Source organism: Antechinus flavipes, chromosome 1, assembly GCF_016432865.1.
Source record: "Antechinus flavipes isolate AdamAnt ecotype Samford, QLD, Australia chromosome 1, AdamAnt_v2, whole genome shotgun sequence".
NCBI lineage: Eukaryota > Metazoa > Chordata > Mammalia > Dasyuromorphia > Dasyuridae > Antechinus > Antechinus flavipes.
Window position 1 is genome coordinate 709,255,354 of NC_067398.1, and position 21,714 is coordinate 709,277,067.

General features: G+C 41.5%; 1 protein-coding gene across 1 annotated transcript in view; it reads right to left on the bottom strand.

Moving 5' to 3' along the window:
* Positions 1 to 21,714, bottom strand: part of LOC127548642 (sodium-dependent serotonin transporter-like) — a 37,121-nt gene that overhangs the window by 9,543 nt on the left and 5,864 nt on the right. The window contains exons 2-9 of the mRNA XM_051976134.1: positions 20,576 to 20,710; positions 19,452 to 19,671; positions 17,050 to 17,188; positions 16,260 to 16,394; positions 9,692 to 9,795; positions 7,437 to 7,564; positions 5,444 to 5,556; positions 2,772 to 2,903 (exon numbers count right to left, since the gene is read on the bottom strand). Of these exons, the coding sequence (XP_051832094.1) occupies positions 2,772 to 2,903; positions 5,444 to 5,556; positions 7,437 to 7,564; positions 9,692 to 9,795; positions 16,260 to 16,394; positions 17,050 to 17,188; positions 19,452 to 19,671; positions 20,576 to 20,710 (1,106 nt within the window). The remainder of the gene's footprint in view (positions 1 to 2,771; positions 2,904 to 5,443; positions 5,557 to 7,436; positions 7,565 to 9,691; positions 9,796 to 16,259; positions 16,395 to 17,049; positions 17,189 to 19,451; positions 19,672 to 20,575; positions 20,711 to 21,714) is intronic.

Genomic DNA, 21,714 nt, shown 5'->3' on the forward strand with positions numbered 1-21,714 from the left:
GACTTGACAAGACAGCGTGCCTCTCTGGGTCTCAGTTTCTTTTCCTATTAAATAAGAGGGTTGGACTCTATGACCTTGGAGGCCCCTTTCAGTTCTGATTTATTTTCCTTTGGTCCCAGATCTCTTAGTAGTAGTTGATGAAGAGGAACAGAATCTTTCTGAAGGGTGCAGAATGACTTGGAAGAAAGATTATTGGAGATACAATGATTATCCTCACCTTTGCCATCAACTTCTGCTGAATTTACCCAGCTCGGTTTTCATGAGTACTTCTGCAGGGATGGCATGGGTGGGCAGTGGTTAGACTGGGCTCCTTCTCTAGGGAATAACAACTTGAATAATGATGATTCTGCAAAGTGCAGCCAGAGCAATAACCAGCAATTCTGATACTAGGGCAAGCAGAAGAAACACTTCCTTGGTCCATTTGCGGGGATGTGGGGGATGGAGTAGACAATGCACAAAATCATTGCTGAGGAGGTTTCTGGGACAAAATAAAAAAAGGGGTACATGGGAAGGAATTCCTCTGGGATGTGGCCACTAGGGGGAGGTAACTGTAACTTTCTTTTTTATTTTCCACTATTTTTACTAACTAGGTGTGGAATTTAATTGTTTCAGTGTAGCTGTGTAGCTGTAGGATAGAAGATCCATCCTTACTAAATTTCAGTATCCTAAACGAAGCCCAAATTACATCTCTGAGTATAGCTTCTAATGACAAAGAAATTCTACAAGCCCATTTATTCTTATCTGGCCTACTCATGAGTAGTATATGTGGCGCAATGGCTAGAGTGTTAGGTCTGGAGTCAAGAAAACCTGAATTTAAACATAATATCAGACATTACTAACTATATAACTTAGAAAAAAATCCCTTCGACACTGATGCATTGTTGGTGGAGTTGTGAACGAATCCAACCATTCTGGAGAGCAATCTGGAATTATGCCCCAAAAGTTATCACACTGTGCATACCCTTTGACCTGGCAGTGCTACTACTGGGCTTATACCCCAAAGAGATACTAAAGAAGGGAAAGGGACCTGTATGTGCCAAAATGTGGCGGCCCTGTTTGTAGTGGCTAGAAACTGGAAATTGAATGGATGCCCATCCATTGGAGAATGGTTGAGTAAATTGTGGTATATGAACGTTATGGAATATTATTGTTCTGTAAGGAATGACCAGCAGGATGAATACAGAGAGGCTTAGAGAGACTTACATGAACTGATGCTAAGTAAAATGAACAGAACCAGGAAATCATTACATACCTCAACAACGATACTGTATGAGGATGTATTCTGATGGAAGTGGATCTCTTCGATAAAGAGAGGATCTAATTCAGTTTCAATTGATCAAGGATGGACAGAAGCAGCTACACCCAAAGAAAGAACACTGGGAAATGAATGTAAACTATTTGCATTTTTGTTTTTCTTCCCGGGTTATTTATACCTTCTGAATCCAATTCTCCCTGTGAAACAAGAAAACTGTTCGGTTCTGCTCACATATATTGTATCTAGGATATACTGTAACCTATTTAACATGTAAAGGACTGCTTGCCATCTGGGGGAGGGTGTGGAGGGAGGGAGGGGAAAAATCGGAACAGAAGTGAGTGCAAGGAATAATGCTGTAAAAAATTACTCTGGCATGGGTTCTGTCAATAAAAAGTTATTATAAAATAAATAAATAAATGAATGAAAATAAAAAAAAAAGAAAAAATCCCTAAATCTGTCTGCTTCAGTTTTCTCATCTGAAAAATGGGAACAAAAAATAGCACTTTCCATGGTTCTTGTAAGGATCAAATGAAATAATATTTGGAAAGTATTATGCAAACTTTAAAGTGTGACATAAATACTAGCTGGTCTTCTTGTTCTCCTTATTCATCCTTATCATCATCATCATTTCTTCCTCCTTTTATTTCTTCTTCCTTTATCTTTTTCTTCTTTCTCCTCCTCCTCTTCTTCATCTTCCTCTTCCTCATTCTCATTCTCACCATCATATTCAGAGTTGACTGACATCTACTTATCCTAGACTCATGTATTTGTAAAAAACTCTTTTGCTCCATTTTCAACCCAAGTATAAAACCACTCAATCCCTAACTGCCCCAAACCATAGAACAAATCGACAAACTTTAGAGTAGGGCTCATCTGGATCAGTTGTATGTTTTTTTAAAAAACTTTTTGAAATCAGAACCCAAATTGAGACCTGGGGGGCAGTGAGGAGTCCAGACACATAGCCCTCAATTTCCTTTGCCTTCTGGATGAGTTCATATGCAGAGAATAAATCCCAATTAGATCAGTTGCACGTGAGTCTCTCTGTACCTCAAAGCCCTGGACTAGACTGGCAATATAAGAAAGGAGAATATTCCATTTAATAGGATTTCTCAAGGGTCACATCTCATTGTTTTTTGGATTAGAACTAGCATTTATAGAATCCTTTGGTAATTGTAAAACAGTTTGTCCATTATCTCATTTGTGTCTTTAAAAAGACTTCGGACCTAAGTCCTATAGCCAAATATTTTTAACCATTATAGATTATAGATGGAGAAACTGAGGCCCAGAGAAGTGACTTGTCCAGAACCATCCAGCTCCTAAGTGTGAGGGGCTTACTGACTCCAAATCTAGCATTCAGCCCTCTATCCATTAGGCTACCTCCCTCCCCAAAGGTGGGGGACACTAGGGTGAGAAACAGAAGCCCTAGTATAACCTGAGCATCCTGAAGTTTGTGTGAAACTTTTTTTCTTGCCACAGCGCCCAGGTGTATCACTCGCCCCACTCGTGCCATACTCACTTGGGTCAGCGTGGCGAGTGAACCCAAAAAGCAGACGGCCACCAGACCCAGGACCAAGAGCTCCCTCCTTTGGGTGAGGGTCCGAGGATATTCATCTATCAGAGCTGTGATGATGGCCTCCAGGCCCCCAAACTGCAGAGAGAACCAAGTTGATGAGGGACAAAATATCAACCAAAGCTTGAATTCCCACCCCTCTCTACGTCTGAGTGATACTTTTGTCCCTCTCCTGGAGGGCAATTCCAGATGCCCTAATTTGCTCCCTTCTTTCTTTTCTTCAATAGATTAAAAACAACATTGGGGAAGGTCTGGTTCTCAACATTCTAAAATGTCCAAACAGGAAAGCTCTTATCATGTTTCCACCTTGGTTTGTGTAGATACGCCCCAGGACACGTACTTTAGCCCAGACATTATTGTAAAGAGCAGTGGACACAACAGCGGATGTGGGGTCAGAGGGCCAGTGGATCAGGGTTCAAGTCTCGCTTTTACCAGTGTGGGTGAGCTTTGGGCAAGATGCCTTCACTTCTCCGGGGCTCAGTTTCTCCCCATGTAAAATGAGAAAATTGTACTCTTTGACATCTGAGATCTCTTCTGAACCCACGAGTCTGTGATCTGTCAAATGCAGGGATTATAATGGGGGATGTGAGAGCCATCACAGCATGGCAGAAGGTGACAGAATAGTCAGAAAGACCCAGGGGGCATGTCCTGCCTTTGACCCACATTGGACGTGTTTCCCCCGTCAAACCTCAACTTAACTTCTAGGGGCCTCAGTTTCCCTCTCTGTAAATGAAGACTCTATGATCTCCAAAGTCTGTTCTGTGTCTAAATCTATAAGTTCATGATTCTGGGAAATGTGAACTTTCACTGGTCTGGAGTCCATAACTTGGGCTCCCAAGGAAAATGATCAGAAATGGATCCTTATCCTCGTTCTAACTGCAAAACCAACATCCCACACTCTGCAATATCAGCATATATGATTGTGGAGGCAGTGTGGGATAGTAGCTAGAGCTTGGGGGCCAGAAGATGTGGAGGCTGAAGAAGTCCAGGCTGGCTGCATGACATCGGCAAGTCATTTTACTTACTTAATACTCTACTCTTCTGTAAGTGACAGGTTCTACAGAATGTAAGCTCCTTGAGAACAGAGCTTTCTTTATGTCTTTGTATTTCGAGGACTGAGAATGGTGCCGCCCCATCAGACTCCCTTGTTGTTCCTCACACAAAATGTTCTATCTCCAGCTCTGGGCTTTTCCCCATGCCCCACATCCCTGCCCGAAATGCCCCCCCCCCCCCATCTCTGCCTCCTAGCTTTCTCTGGTCCCAGCTAAAATCCCACACATCCTTCAAGGCTCTGGTAATGAGGTTTGATTTGTAGCTCATTTGTACAGAGCTGTTTGCATGTTGTCTCCTCCATTAGACTGGGATCTTCATGAGGGCAGGGGCTGTCTTTGACTGTTTTCTGTATCCCCAGAACTTAGCATATTTAGCCCCAATAAATTTACTGAATTAATTTTAGATGCTTTTTGATTGATGAGTTACCGATCTACACCAGTAGAGATAGTTTCCACATTGGGAGTTCCTTTCAGAAGAACTCCCCCAAATGGGAAAAGTCTATTTCTCTTCTGGCCTTAATATCGACTAGAGCCACACAAGTACTTAGCCCTTAACAACTGATTGATTTCTATCGTAGATTCAATTAAGTAGGGGTGTGTGTGTGTGTGTGTGTGTGTGTGTGTGTGTGTGTGTGTGTGTGTATAAACAGAGAGAGAGAGACAGAGAGGCAGAGACAGACAGAGAGAGAGAGAGAGACAGAGAGAGAGAGACAGAGAGAGAGAGAGAGAGAGATAGAGAGACAGACAGACAGACAGCCACAGAGAGAGACAGAGAGACAGAGATAGATAGAGAGACAGAGAGAGAGGCAGAGAGATACAGAGACAGAGAGACAGAGAAAGAGACACACACACAAAGAGACAGAGAGACAGAGACAGAGACAGAGAGATACACACACACACAAACACACAAAGAGAGAGAGAGACAGAGACAGAGAGAGAGAGAGAGACAAAGAGACAGAGAGAGAGAGACAGAGACAGAGAGAGAGAGAGAGAGAGAGAGAGAGAGACAGACAGACAGACAGAGACAGAGAGAGCTGGTAACTCAGAGGGTCTCCCATCATATGGAGGAAATAGGACTAATGCCAGTGATGACTCTTGGACAAGATGTGATTTAAACTCTATCATCCAGAAAATGTGATTGGAAAAGTTCAGTCAATTATGTGAGGAGAGCAAAATATGATAGATAAACAGCACAAGGGCTCAACTGGAACCCACAATGCTAATGTGAGGTCAAGATAAGTATATTAATAATTGTTGTTCAGTCACTTTAGTCCTGAATGACTCTTCATGACCCCATTTTCATTTTTCTTGGCAGAAATACAGGGGTTCTTTGCCATTTCCTTCTCCAGCTCATTTTGCCGATGAGGAAATTGGGACAAACAGGGTGAAGTGACTTGCTCTGGATCACTCAGCTAGTGCTGATTTGAACTCAGGTTTTCCTGACTCCAACCCTGGGACTCTATTCATGACATTATCTAGTTTATTTTTCCTTGAAGGCAGAGGAGTGCATGAGATGCCCTTTCAAGGTTTTACTCTCCCATATCAAACCCAGGCAAAACCACTCACAGTGCTGTCTAGTCCCAAGGTGATCATCATAAGGAAAAATACAATGGAGAAGAACGTGGATCCCACCATGTTGGCGATGGCTTCGGGGTAAGTGATGAAGAGAAGGCTGGGACCTGTGAACAGTAAGCAAAGGACAATTTCTTTTTCTTTCTTATTTTTCCAAATAGAATTCAGTGGCTTCTGGAACCATTTCTAGGGAACAAAACTGTTCTTCAGTGGGTGATGAGAAAGCTTTAGAGTGAGACTAAAGAGAGAGCTCTGGTGCACACATCTGGGGGGAAACCAGACCTGGATATGAGTCTCTCTTTGTTTTCCTACTGCCCTCCAAGAAACTGGATTCCCATATTACTTTTTAAGTATTATGTAGGTTTTCTCAGAGTATTTCCTTCCTTCCTTCCTTTCTCTCTCTCTTTCTTCCTCTCTTTTCTCTCTCTCTCTCTTTCTTTTGTTCTCTTTCTTTCCTCTTTCCCTCCTTCCCTCCTTTCTTTCTGTATTCCCTCTTTCTCTTCTTTCTTTCTTCCCTCTTTCTCTTTCTTTCTTTCTTTTTTCTTTCTTTCTCTTTTTTCTTTCTTTCCTCTTTCCCTCCTTCCCTTCCCTTCTTTCTTTCTGTCTTCTTTCTTTCTTTCTGTCTTTTTTCTTCCTTCCTTCCTTCCTCTCTTCCTTCCTTCCTTCCTCCCTCCCTCCCTCCCTCCCTCCCTCCCTCCCTTTCTTTCTTTCTTTCTTTATTTCTTTCTTTCTTTCTTCCTTTCTTTCTTTCTTTCTTTCTTTCTTTCTTTCTTTCTTTCTTTCTTTCTTTCTTTCTTTCTTTCTTTCTTTCTTTCTTTCTTTCTTTCTTTCTTTCTTTCTTTCTTTCTTTCTTTCTTTCGTGACTTGCCACAATCACACAGCAGATTTGAACTCCTGACTTCAAGACTGGTGCTCTATCTACTGTGCCATCTAGCAGAACATTTTCATACACACAATGTCACCCTATCCTTCTAATCTTCTGAATTAGAGTGAACATGTATTGCTCTTTTTTGGAGAAAAAAAATTGAGACTCTGAGAGGATCTTAGGATCAAAGAGCCAGAGCTGGCTGGGAGCTCAGAAGCCATCTGATCTGATCCTCTCATTCTACATTTAAGGAAATAAGTCACGGAAAGGCTAGATATCAGTCTATATCACATAGCTGGTAAGTGTTTGGGATGGGATTCAAGCTCAGGTCCCCCTGACTTCTTATCCACTATCTTTACCCCTATACCAGCCTTGATGTATTGGCTAGAGGTCTAACACCTGAGTTTACATCGACTCTGTATTAGCTGTGTGACTTTGCATAGTCAGTGTCCCAGGCAACTCTCCACGATTATACATTCCCTATCCACTTTGAGGGAGGAATTTCTGTAGGAATCATGGTCACAAAAAATTGAAGACACTCCTAGACCAAACTCTCCAAAATCAAACACACAGTGAAGTAATCTGTAATAAAGTTTCAATGGGTCAACAGGTTTCTTTAGACAAATAATATATTTCCACACTATCTGAGGGCTTTATCTGATGGGGAGACTCCAAGTAAAAATTTCAGGCTCTGTGGTAGGGATAGGGGAGCCATACTTCAGAAGTAGGGGAGCTTTCAATGCTTTTCCAACCATACCATGTAGGTAAATTGCTTTGCCAAGTTCACCTCAGCGGTGAAAAAAATAATCTTAATTCATAACTATTTAAGGTTTACAGAGCACGTTTCTTGAAATGACTTTGTTACGGAAATGGTCACGAGTATTATTTTCATTTACCAATGAGGAAACTTAGGGCCCCAGAGGTTAATCATTGTGTCCAAGGTCATGTAGCTTGTACGTGGCAAGGCCAGGATTTGGACCTGTCTTATAACTTCAAGTCAAAAATCTTTTTTTGTAATAAAAGCAGAAAAATGGAAACGGTTTGTTGCTTTCTTTATTCAGCCAGTGAAATTCTTGGACCCCAGACTGAGGGAAGGTGAATTCAGATAAAAGAGATACAGACCTCTGTCCTTTGCCACTTCTTCTACCTCGATGTTCCTCATCTCAGCCATGTAGCCCAGGACGGTGAAGATGACAAACCCAGAAAGAAAACTGGTCAAACAGTTCACTGTGCTGGTGACGAGGGCATCCCTGCAAGTCAGAAAGCCTGAGTGTGGCTTGGGGGTTAGGAAGGAGGACAGAATGGCAGCCTTCGGAAGCTGTAGGTTGAAGGTCACAGCTGATGACAGAGAAAGGAAGACAGGAATGATGTGTTCTCTCTTGATCACCTCATCAGCACCCAAGAGTTCAATGATCATCTCTCTGCAGATCTCTCTGCAACGGTCAATGGGGCATCTCCATTGGGATTCCAGGTTGGCATCTTCTACTCATTGAATCCAAAATAGAAATTATCTTCTCCTCTAAACTTCCCTTCATTTAAATTTGCCTCTTTCTGTCAAGTGTATCATCCTCTTCCTAGTCCCCAGAATTCTCAGCCTTAGAATCCCTCCTTGCCCTTAAACCTCTCTGCTTAATTAATTCCTGAGTCTTGTCCATTCTGCCTTTTGAACATCACTAAGGCCTTAATCCTTTCCATTTAATCACTTGCTGAGTCTTACCCATTCGGCCTCCGTAACATCTCTGGCCTATGGATAGCCTTCACGGCCACAACAATTTTAGTCCAAGTTCTTATCATCTTCTCTACCCGGATTATTGCAATAACCTAATTGGTTTGCCTGTTGGATTCTCCCATTCCCTCCACTCACACAGCTAACACTCTGATGATCAGCTTACATCTTGACTCTAGCTTGCTGGTTGGTCTTCCTGCCTACTCGAATCCACCCTTCACCAAGCTACCAAAGGAAAATTGCTAACGTGCAGATCATTTGCTGCTCAATAAACTCTAGTGACTCCCTATTACCTGCAAGATTGAGTATAAAATTTCCTGTTGGACACTGTAATCATGTAATAATTCCTACCTTTCCATTCTTCTTTTACCTCTATAATCTAACTCTGCTGGTTAACTTTACACATGGTAATCCTCACATATGACAGTCTCTCTCTTCTCTTTCTTGGTCATGTGACTTGCCCAGAGTCACACAGTGGATTTGAACTCCTGACTTCAGGAGACTCAGAACTGCCAATTCATCCCCACTGATCAATGTCACTGAGTTTTCTGAAGCTAGTTAGTTGTTCTTGAACAGGGCTGGTGTTCTATCTACTGTGCCTTTTAGCTGTTCCTCCAGAATATTTTCATACCCACAATGTCACCTGATTCTTCTTCTAGTCTTCTGAGATAGAGTGAATGAGTATAGCTATGGTCAATACCTAAAATGCCCTCCCCCTTCACTTCTGCTTCCTGACTTTCCTGGGTTCCTTCAAGACTGAGCTCAAACTCCACCTGCTGCAGGACTTTTTTCCTGATTATTCCCCTTCTGGCCCTGCCCGTCAAGTACCTGCCCTTTGATGTTACCTTCTAAATACACTATATTTTTTCTTTAAACAGGTAGTAAATAGCAAATAATGAATAATTGGGGACGTGATTATTTGCATTTCTCCATTACACTGGAGTTTTTTTGAGGCTAGACACCATGTTTTTCTTTCTTTGTATTATTAGCATTTAGTACGATGTCTGGCAAGTACTTAATGAATGATTGTTGACCGACTGCCTTTCATATACTTATATTTGTTTTTTTTGTTTTGTTTTGTTTTGTTTTGTTTTTTGGCTGAGGCAATTGGAATTAAGTGACTTCCCCAGGGTCACACAGCTAGGAAGTGTTAAGTGTCTGAGGCCAGATTTGAACTCAGGTCCTCCTGACTTCTGGGCTGGTGCTTTATCCACTGCACCAGCTGCCCCTACTTATATTTGTTTTGATGATTGTTGACTTAGTACTTTAAAGTTCGTAAAGTATCTTTTTTCCCCCTCTAGCACAGTATATGTATACACACATGTAAAAAATATATATGTAATATATTTTGTATTTGTATATATTGTTTCCTCACCATAGGTAATCTCTTTGAGGGCAAGAACATTTTCATTTTTGTCAAGCACTGTTCTAGGAATTGAAAATATAAAACCCGAAATACTTCTTGAAATGAATGAATGAAGGAGAGATGGAAGTGACTTACCCACAGTCACAAAGATGGTCTGAATCTGGGATAGAATTTGAACTCCAAATCCAGCACTTAAAGAACTTTTTTTTTTTAATCTCACCACCCACTTAAATCTCTGGCTTTCCCTAAAATTCAGTACAAATTCACCTTGTTTTGCATCCTCACCTGAAACAATTGTTGTTAATCTGGTTGTAACTGGACAAGGCGAGCAGGACTCCAAATCCAGGACCCAGAGAAAAAAAAATCTGAGCTGCAGCATCGACCCAGACCTGTTGAGACAAATAATGGGATTTATATGTAATGTATGTGAGTATGGGTTTGAGGTGCTGGATGGGGTGATGGGAAGGGCAATCAGCATTTGGAGAGTTCCCTCCCTCCAGAGAAGTCTCAGAACTGCCAACTCATCCCCCACTGATCAATGTTACTGAGCTTTTTGCAGCCAATTAGTTCTTGAATTCTTGTGTTTGTTCTCAGTGAAGAACAAGTTCATTTGCATAATTTTATCATTTCACCCAATAGAAAATAAGGTCATTGAGGCGAGGGGCCCTTAAAAATGTCTTTGTAGCGCCACCATCTAGCATGGGGTCTATCCTATAGCAAGAATTTAATAATTCCTTATGGAATTGATTTAAGTGTATGTTGTGTCTTTCCTATTTTTTGAGAGGAGGAATGATTTCACATTAATTTTTATAGACCCAGTTCCTAGGACAGTCTTTAGTACATAATAGATGCTCACTGATTATTGAATTGGAGAGAATTCAATTGAACCACAAAATCTCAGAGTTAGGAAGGACCACAGAGGTTGCATTGTCCAACCAGAACCCGAACAAGAATCCTCTCTCCAACATGCTTGACAAGTGAGCATCCAGCCTCTCGTTCCATGAGAAGGAAGTTGTTGCCTCTAGAAACAGCCCCTTTTATCTTGGACTTTTCTGTTGGCAAGTTTCTGCTGACATCAAGCTTAAAATCAGATTCTCTGCAGCTTAAATCTGCCTCTCTAGGTCTGGTTCTCTCCTCTGGGGCCAAGCATAACAAGCATAATCCTTCTACAGGACTGCCTTTCAAACTGTGAAAGCAGCTAAAAGTAACTCTCAAAATGAGCTGTTATCATCAGGTCGTAAGGGAAATATATCCTGTCTGTTCAGGTCCTGAAAGGTCTCTGTCCAAAGATAAACAGGTAGTAAATGGCAAAGCCAGGATTCAGTGTCATTTGTCATATGACTCCTGATACTGGAGCCTTTTCATTCTAGTAAATCTGTTATTTTGCCTAGACCACCTGGCCAGTTAGGGACTGAACCAATACCAGGATTCAGGTCTCTCTATTATTATCCTTGTGTTTCTTAGAAAGGGACAGGGAAGATGTCAAGTAGCTAGAAAGCTATCATGTGAAAGAGAGAGTAGATTTGTTCTGATTAGCCCCTGAAGGAGCAAGGCTAACGGTTGTAGGAAATTTCTGTCTGCTATAATCTATTATCTCTCTCTCTCTCTCTCTTTCTTCCAATTTATCTATCTATCCATCCATCCATCTATCTAACTACCTATTTATCTATCTACCCATCATCTATCAATCCATCTATCTATCCATTCCTCCATGTATCTATCCATCCACCTATGTATCCATCTATCCATCCATCATCTATCTATCCATCTATCTACCCTATCTATCTAAATGTTGTAACTATCCTTCATCTATGTAACTATACCCAATTGCTGTCACCTAAGTGGAAAGACACGAAGAGGGAGGTCTCATCTTTTTGTGGCTGGCATTTTGGGGAGGCTAGCCCCTGCTCTGCTCTATGAAGAGCTTCACAAGAGATTTCAGAATGGGAAGGGGCCTCAGGGGTCACCAGGAGAGCAGAAGTTCCTGGAGAGGAGGAACTATTTGGCTTTGGCCTTTGAAACACTTAATAAGTGCTTACCACTCAATTGATTTGTATTATATGCCTGAGCCAGGAACTCTTATTAGACCAGAAATTGTTACTCACTGGAATTGTTTTATTTTTTTGCTTTTCTATCTTCAGTGCCAGGCATGTTAGAGATACAATGATAGATGCTTAGTAAATGTCCTTCTCCAGGTTAAGCATTCCCAGTTCCTTTCCCCAAATCTTCCAGGGTATTGTCTTCAGGCCACTCACTGTCCTGGTCATGTTCTTTGGAAACATCTCATTTGGGTGCAGCTGGATGGTGCAGTGGATAGAGCACCACCTCTGAAGTCAGGAGGACTTGAGTTCAAATCTGATCTCAGAAACTTAACACTTCCTAGCTGTGTGACCCCGGGCAAGTCACTTAACCCCAGTTACTTCAGCAAAAAAAGCCCCATCCCCCTAAATAGAAATATCTAATTTTTTGGAAACATCTCATTTTAAAGGAAGGAAGGAAGCCAAGATCCAGAGGGAGGAAGTGGTCAATAGTTAATGATACGATTGAGTTTTGAACCTTGATCTCCCTATTCCCACTGCCATGATCTTATTGCACCCCAACCTCTTCCAGCTCTAAGATTTATTCTAGTTCTCTGCATCTCAGTTGGGATGCCATATTTAGCCTTCTTCAACATGGTCCATGATGTCAATGGTGTGGATAACCTATCCACTGTCCATCCACGTCTTTTCTTCTGAAGATTCTCATCTAAGTCCTTCTACAAATCTCCATAGATCCCGCCTACTCAATGAATGCCCTGGAAGCCTCCCTTTGATATTTTCCATATTTTGTGGATAGCATCCATTCTAGATTTTCTCAGCAGTGCTAATGCTTTTCTTCAACTTCCTAAATTTCACCTCCTTTGCTTCCTCAGCACCTTCTTCCTTTTGGTTCCCACTTCTCTCGATCCTCTAACAGCTTACATATTCCATCCAGGCACTTGTATGAATTATCCAGGCAGATCAGAGCCGAGCCATCCAGGGCTTGGGTCGCTTTCTCTTGGGGCCTGCATACAAAGAGACCCTCAGCTTGTTGAAAGACTTGAGGAGGGACACATATGGTCGAATGAATTCTCTGTGATGTTGGCTATTGAAAGTTTTAATTAGAACTTATATCTGGCTGATTCATTTTAATGAAAATTCTCTAATGCAGTCCAATGTAATTACAGAGAGGAAGGCCATTGTCAATGGGCTTCAGAGAAAAGGGGCAGGACCCCTGGCAGACATAAAGCCTAGCCTGGTAAATGAGATGTGCAGTTCAGTTTTCCATTTGCATTTCTAAAGGCCAGAATTGTAAGTCTGTTCTTTTTTTTCTGAAGGAATAATGAGCTTAGTACTTAGGTCTCTCTGATCTTCTCAGGAGAAACCCCCGTAAGCTAGAGGTACCTATTAGAGCAAGCGACAGCTGGCAGAGAGGCAGACTTAGGAGAGCAAATGTTAGAGGAGGGAAAGAGATCCCCAGGGAGCCTTCAGAGACTGTCACCAGGGATCACTCAGCTGGACATGATCTCTGGAGGTCAGAGAGTCCTTTGCTTTCATCTCCTGCCTCTTGCCTTTTCCTATAGTCTCCTAGCTTCTGTCTCTCCCTGTGTAAACTGACTTCTTCTCTCCTCACCCCCCCCCCCCATGTCTGGACAGAACTCTATAAAACTTTACCTTCCTTCATGGCTCATCTTGAATGCTCCCTCCTTCATGGAGTTTTGGGGTCATCTTGTATTTGCTTTGTATACTCATCATTCCCTACCCTCAAATAAGATAAATGGAAGCTGCTTGAGGGGAGGGACATTTTACGTGGGGTCTCGGTCTCCTCAGTATCTAGTTAACGTCTCCCACTGCACACAGGGCCATCTCTGGTTTTCCTAATCTAGATCTTGTCACTGGACCCAGGCTTTGGATGAGAAAGTGAGGCTCGTTACTTTGCACAGCCCTGCTTCCTTTAAATCTGACTCCCGATGTCACAGTCCTCTTCGACAATGAAGGACAAACAACAACAACAACCTAGTAATTAATAAAAGTAAGCACTTGCTGAATTTTGTCAAGTGCTACCTCCCCCCCCCCCATAGAACGTGAGCTTGAGGAGAGGGATACAAAGACCAAAGACCCCAGGCAGCTTATACTCTATCAGAGGATACAACTGGTTCAACGACAGATAGACCCAGAACAGATGGAAAACAGTTAACTTTCTTCTGAAACTTGAGGTCTGATCAGTCTTGTTCTATTGGGCTCCATAGAGCAGAACATGGAGATGGACGTTGGGTAGATATCCAGGAAATCTGGACAATGAGAGCTGTCTGAAATGGAGTGGACTGCATGGGGGAGGGGGAGGTCTCATCTTTCCTTGGAAGACTGCAATTATAAGCCAGAAAACCGTTTTATGGGTATATTGGGGGAAGGGTTCATTTAGGAGTTGATTAGTAAAGGCCCTTTGTATTCTACAATTCAGTGATTCTGTGAAATATAAAGTCACTTTTGGGTAGGAGACACTGGGGAGGAATCAGAAAAAGCCTTTTTATCCACTTTCCTTCCAGGTATTTGGTAATACTTAAAGTGCTGCTATAAATATTTTGGTCTCTATGGGAGCTCAAAGGCTGGCTTTTGGCTTTCTTACTTACCTAATAGTGGTATTGCTGAGTCAAAGGGTAGGGGGACCTTGAATTCATGTCCCGAGAGAACTTCCTGAAGCCATCTGAGCCAGCTAAAACTGGCCTCCCTGCTTCAGATTTCACCAGAAAAGAGGGACATTTTAATGCTGATCACTGCAATTATTTATTAGCCTTTTGAGGGAAGTTAGAGCAATGGAACAGTCCAGTCCAATGGCTTAGATGGGTACACACACACACACACACACACACACACACCAGTAATTATAGATGGAGGGAAAGAGAGGGTGGTTCATTCTTCCCAAGTCACAGCAAATTGTCTCAGCAAAATATATATATAGTATGTATACTGGTGTTCCACTGTTCAGCTTGAGCTTGCTGCCCAATTATTATGACACATCCCCCAACTCTAGACTTCAAGCAGTTGAGCCGTAGGCTGTCCCAGATACCTGAAGTTACCCAAGTCATTCCCATGTGAACTTTTCTGAAACACGTATTGAAATGGTTTATGTTGAGGAAGGAGCAGTTGTCCCATTGTAAACCCCTTGGGGCAAGGGATTGTACTCATGCACCAATATTTGTATCTTTCTACTCTTACCTCTACAGCCCAACCTGTTGTAATTCTGGTCATGGGCATAATACTCAACTACCTGGAGGGTCTATGATTTGGTCAATCTAGGGAACTCCCAGTGTGGTACTGCTCTCTACCAGAGCAGAGGAAAACCTATGTCATTAGTGGAAAAAATAGTAGGAAGTTAGCTAGTGTGGGTAGAAGTGACCTAATATCCCTTGACTAGAAGAGTTGGAGATCAGATCTGAATCCAAGGTTTCCTGACTCTGAGGTCAGTGTCATGTCTTCTCTCCAGAGATATCATACTCTTGGCCACATGTGGCCTGCAAAACTCTAGAGTACAGCGTAGGTCAGATTAAAATGTAACTGGGAAATATTTAACAAAATACAACATAGAAATATTAATTTGTAGTTTTCTAAGTCAATATGAGGCCTGTAGAGATCTTGTATTTACTTGAGCTTGACACCATTTTGAATATCATGCTCCCTTTGCATTGGTATTATAATCATATGGCTCTGGGATCTCTTCTGAGAGGAAGCATGGATAGAACACTGGCTTTCCTTGGAAGATCTAGCTTTGCATCCCATCCCAGATATTTATTTACTATCTGTGAGATAGAAAGTTACTCAATGTAATATCCTTTCTAGCTCTCTGAAGGATCTCTGGACGAGCCTTGGTCTTAGGTGGAGGAGTGATGAAGGCAGGAGAGCCACAAGGAGGATCTCTGTTTCTATCTCAATTTTCTGTGTTTGAGTCCTCATCTGTGTCTTCTCTGTGTCTGTGTCAGAGTTTGAGTCTGTGCCTGAGACGGAGCTCCATCTCTCGTCTCCAGTCCTCTCAGCTCTTAAATACCTTAGTCTGATTACATCATTACATCACACTAAGTATATGTGAACTAGAGAACCATTATCTCATCAATCACACTGAGTAAACACCTTGCTGTAAGTATCCTTGCTTCAAGTATACCTTACCCCAGAGTTCCCACACTATCTGCGCCCCTCTACAACTCAATATTGAAAGGGCTTATTTTTTTCAGGAGGTATATCATAGCATAATAGAATGCAGAACTTGGAGTCTCAAAGACCTGAGTTCAAATTCTGCTCCTGACACTTAAACTCTATTTGGGGAAATCATTTACACAGCCTCCCTAGGTCTCAGTTTCTTTATCTATAAAACAGGACAGTTGGATTTCTCCACATGATAGCCCTTCAGATACTGAACAGCAGCTATCCAACTGAGTTTTCTGTTTGCAGGCTAAACATCCCAGTTGTTTCAACTGATCCTCATAAGACATGAATTTAGAGTTGGCCGGAGCAATGAAATGATGGGCGATTTGCTCAAGGCTCTGCTGGAATAGCTTTTGAGATCCCAGAGTCACCTCAATGTCATAATGAGGCATCTCGTATGGGAACCATCATTTGGAGTCAGAATGACCAAGTCTGACCAACTGCTTCCCATATTTTACAGATGAAGAAATGAAATTCTAGAGATGTTAAGTGATTTGCCCAACATCACCCACGGAATAAGTATTCAAGCAGGATTTGAACCCAAGTCCTCTGAGCAGGACTTGGTATCATTATCACAGTTTAGGGCTGTGAACCCTGAAAAAGTCTAGAGTATCCAGAAAAAAGACTTATTGGCTTACTGATATGCTCAGAAGTTTCTCCCAGTTGGGCTGGAGGTAGAAGACGATTCCTCTCCAGGCTCCAGGTAAGGTAGCTCCTCGGATCAGGAGGATGAAAAGCACCAGGTAGGGGAAGATGGCAGTGAGCCACACTACCTAGGAAGGGAAGGATAAAATCAGGAAGCCAGGAATGGACCAATATACACAGTGGTGGAAGAAGTGAGGAACATAGCAGGAAGTATCATATGAAGGGAGCTTTGCTCTCCTAAAGAGTCCAGAGCCAACTTGATGCAAAGAGACAAAAGGTATTGTCAGAGACTGCCCCAGAAGATGAGACAATACCTAAAGTTTCTTCTGTGGGATAAATCCGTTTAGTCCACTGTAAGGAGTGAAATGTAAATATTACAAGAGAAAGTCTCTATTACCACCAAAAGAATCTCAGAATCAGTTGTTTTCTGATTCAACCCCTTCATTTTACAGTTGGGTAAATTGAGTCAGGCAGTGATTTTAGTGTGATAGCTAGTAAGTGTCCAAGATTGGACAGCTAAGTGGTGCAGTAGAATGATGCCAGGCCAGGAAACAGAAAGAAGTGAGTTCAAATCTGGCCTCAGACACACTTCTTATTCTATAGTTATTCCAATAATGCCCCTTAACTAACCTTATGGAACCCAATGGAATAAGGGTTTTTAAAAATGTTTTATAAATATCTCTTACTCTTGTCCCATTCTTATTTTTACCTTCCTTATTTGGCGTGGGAGGATTGACATTAGTTCTGGGAGAGCCTGATCAGGGTGTGAGTGGGTTCAGCTACCTTCCCAGAAGTCTTCACTCCTTTCCATAGGCTGAAGTAGACAGTTGTGAAGATGAGGAAGAGACACAGCAGAAGCTGCCATCGGATGCCTCCTGGATCTTGCAGGCCACCTGACTTCTGAATCTCCAAGACCTTTCGCCTGTTGGAGAATCACCTGAGATGCTCAATCACTCTTTAAGCCCCAGCACTTGGAGTACCACCCCTCTCTAAGACAGTGAAAGAATGTTAAGCACCGAGGTTAAGGAATGATAGAGATGAACAAGGAAAATCTCTGACTAAAAATATCTGTCGATATCAGAACCAAGGACAGATCCTTGATATTCTGACCTCAGTCTTGGCTGTATTTTGTTGGTTACACCTTGAATCCCCTGCATAGAACAAGATTTCTAGGAGGTTTGACAGCATCCTGGGGCATTAGAGCCCCTGACCATGACATTCACTAAGTAATTAGTACTTTGAAGGGTTTGGGATTTTTCAAAAAGTGCTTTATACTTCTTCATTTAACTCAGTCTCCTCTGATCTTTAATTGCAGTCTATTGAGGTAGCCCAAGCAGGAGTTCTTTCTTTTTGTCAGATGAAAAAAAAAAACAGACATCAAGAGACTACAGGATTCTCCTATTATAGATCTAACTAGATATGGAAGGGACCTTTGGGCTCTTTAGTCCAAACTTTTCATTTTTACAAATGAAGAAACAACTCAGGGTGGTGAAATGATTTGTCAGAGTTCACACAGTAATTTTCAGAGTTCTTCCTGATTCTAAAACTCTTTTCACTATGTTATATCATCCAATTCCCTCATTTTCCAGATGAGAAAAGAGATCCATGGAGATTATCCATGGTCACTGAGCTAGTGAAAGTCAGGATGAGAAATCAAACCATAGAGTCATAGAATGTCAGAGAATCACAGGACTTCAAAAGCTATCTAGTCCAACCTATCCCTGCATACAGGTCCCCTATACACCACCCCAATAAGTGGTTATCCAGCCATTGCTTTAAGAATAAGGGAGGAGCAACCTTTTGATTCCCGAGGCAACTCATTTTACTTTTAGAATATAGATTAATGCAAGAATAATTATATTCTTCATTCTCATTGTCCTAGAGCTTCCATAATATGGAATGATGTGGTGCGATGAAAAGATCACTGGATTTGGAGTCAAGGGATTTAGATTTGAATCCTAGCTCTTCCACTTTATTCCTTGTGTGACATTGTATGGGTAACTGAATCTCTTTGGGTTTCCATTTCCTGATTTGTAAAGTGAGAATGATGGAATAGATGAACTCTAAGGTCCTTTCCAGTTTAGAATCTTTGATTTCATATACTTCCAAGTTACTGATAGCACAAAAAAGTGCATAGATAAAAAAATGCTAATAGACATGTTATTTATGATAATAAAAATCTAGGAACAAAACGTGTACCCAACAATTTAGGAACGGCTGATCAATTTTGATCTGTGAAGGTAAAAGGATGTGAATCAAGGAAGCATGGCAAGATGTATAAAATGATGCCAAATAACGAACATTGAGATGTAACAAAGTATGGTCTGTTTTGGTTCTCAGCATTTAGTTCCAGTTGGCCAAAGGATTTTTCCTTCTTTTCTGTTAATAATGAAAAAATAACAGCTTTTTTTGAGAATGGAGCAGCCAACTTATGGAAAAGCATCATGTGGATCATTTGGGATAAGCAGGTATGGAAGCATTATGATTTGTATCATAAGAGGAATGCCTTCATAGACCCATTGGAATATTGGAGTACTCTGTAAAGGAATTTCTTTGGGGGTTTGTTGGTTGAATATCTGTTGTATTGAAAAAATGTACTGAGAAAAAAAAATAACTGCAACATTGAAAAAAAAAGAGGTTATCCTATCTCTTGAAGACTTCAAGTGAAGGGGACCCACCACCTCTGTGAGAATTTTTCTGATATCAGGATTAAATCTAATTCTCTACCACTTCTCCCCATGGCTCCTAGTTCTCCCTTTTAGAACCAAGCAGAAAACATGTAATTATTTTTTTTTACTTGACAATTCATTAGATAGTAGAAACTCTCAAGTGAGGAGATACTTAGTATCTTCAAAGTCAATTTATTCCACTTTGGAATAGTTTTGATTGCCTGGAAGTTCTTGACATCTAACCTCAATATAGCTCTCTGCGACTAGTTCAGATGCCATCTAATCCAATCCATACACAAAAAAGAATGCATGCTATAACAAGCATTAAAGATCTCCAGAGAGGGGAGCCCATTTGTGATCTACTCAGTAATGTTCCCCAACCTTACTGGGGAGTTTAGAGAGGAAGAGCTTTCAAGCCTCTTGGATTCTTCTGTTCTATCCTTGTTTCTCTCAGCTTCTCCACACCCCACTGCCTGCTCTGGATCCCTACTTGCCTCCACTCCCGGCCCTACTCACATGTAAAACTCCTCAGCAGGCGAGTGAGAGAAGTTGCTCCAGGTGACATTTCTGTGGTCAAAGTAGTTGGTACAGTTTGGGGTGTTCCAAGGATTGTGGCAGTGGGTCCAGGGCAGTGAGATGCCCATCGAGGAGTAGAAGTAGTAGAGGGCCCAAGCAATGATGGTGTTGTAATAAAAGGCGACATAGAGATCAATGATGCAGACAGCATACCCGATCCCTGCACCAGGAAAGAGATACCTCAGAGGGGTTAGTAGAAGGAAGCATGCACCAATTAAGGGTCTGACTTTTGGGACCAAGGTACTGTCCTAGGGGATGGAGATACAAAGCAAAATTACAGAGGACCTCATTACAGATAAGGAAACTGAGGCTCAGAGAGGGTAAATCCAAGAATAAAAGCCAGATTTTTTGATTCCAATAACAATGCCTTACATACACTAAACCATCCTAAATCAACTCCTCAGTAAAATTGGGGATCAGGTTTTCTTTGGATGTCCATAAGTCTTTCCTTTTTAGTTCCTTTTTCTTCCTCTTTCCAACCTCTCTTTTTGCTTCATTCTGGGTCTCTCATAGAGCATTACTACAGTTGTCAGTTCATTTTTACTTCCTTCCAAAGTATTACCTGATGGGTTTAATGCATTCTTTTTCTTTCTTTCTTTCTTTCTTTCTTTCTTTCTTTCTTTCTTTCTTTCTTTCTTTCTTTCTTCTTTCTTTCTTTCTTTCTTTCTTTCCTTCCTTCCTTCCTTCCTTCCTTCCTTCCTTCCTTCCTTCCTTCCTTCCTTCCTTCCTTCTTTCTTTCTTTCTTTCTTTCTTTCTTTCTTTCTTTCTTTCTTTCTATCCTGAGATAATTGGGGTTGTGACTTGTCCAGGGTCACAGCTAGGAAGTGTTAAGTGTCTGAGACCAAATTTGAACTCAGGTCCTTCTGACTTCAGGACTGGTGCTCTATCCACTGTACCACCTAGCTGCCCCAGTTTAATGCATTTTTAAAGATCTCCCAAGTCAGAAAGGCTACCTTTGAAATGTCATGCCTTTCAGCCTACATGACAGATTGGGGACACACTCACTCTAAAGCATACCCAAGAGACTCTATCCTGGACCCAACACTCAACTCTTACATCCTCACCTTTGAAAATAGGACAGATGTGCTTCCATATGGGGATGACTCCCATGTGGTGGTATTGTCCCAGAGCCAACTCCATGTAGAAGAGGGGAATCCCCCCAAACACAGCCATCAGTGCATAGGGGATGAGGAAGGCACCTGGTTGAGATGGGGTAAGAACAAGAGGTGGGTATTTGGAGTTGTAACTTTGTAAATTCCCTCCACCCCACTCTATTCACCCATTCTCTTTTCTTTTATGCTAGTCCGGTATGGCTTCCTTGACCAAATCTTCTTGACATTCATTATTAACCAGCTCTTTGATGATAAAGCAGCATCAATTGTAGCCCTCCTGTTATTGATTAAATAGTTATTGTGCCATGAATATCTCAGATCTCAAAAGTATCTCGGTAATTGAGTAGGCATTGGGAGAGACAGCCAAAAGTTCCTACGATCAAAGACCCAAAGAGCTGAAAAAGACCTCTAGTGCCCTTAGAGATAAGAAAGATAGAGATCTTAGAGATAAGAAAGCTGAGGCCCGAGGAAGATAGTAAATGTCTTTTTTTTTTTTGCTGAGATAATTGGGGTTGTTGTGATTTGCCCAGGGTCACAACCAGAACCCTGGCTCTTTCTTTCTTTCTTTTTTTCTTTTTTTCTTCCTTCCTTTCTTTCTTTCTTTCTTTCTTTCTTTCTTTCTTTCTTTCTTTCTTTCTTTCTTTCTTTCTTTCTTTCTTTCTTTCTTTCTTTCTTTCTTTCTTTCTTTCTTTCCTCTTTCCCTCTTTCATCACTTGACCTACATTATGCATAACAATCTGGCAATAAAATCATCCATGTTATCTCATCTGATCTTTTACTCTTATTTCTCAGTGTCCTTCCTTGTACAATGAGGATGTTGGACCAGATGGACTCAGCTTCCTTCTCTGTAGAATGCAGAGGATTATACTAGATAACTATACAGTTCATTCCCACTCTAAATCTAATTTGATCTTCAAATCTGTGATCTGTGAGATGGATGCTACCAATACCCTAATTTTACAGATGGGGAAACTGAGACTTAGAGGTTAGGTTACCAAGGGTCACATAGAGAGTGTCTGATGTAAGATTTGAATTCTGACTACCAATCCAGTATACTATTCACCCTTAACTGATATTTGTACCAGGGTGTT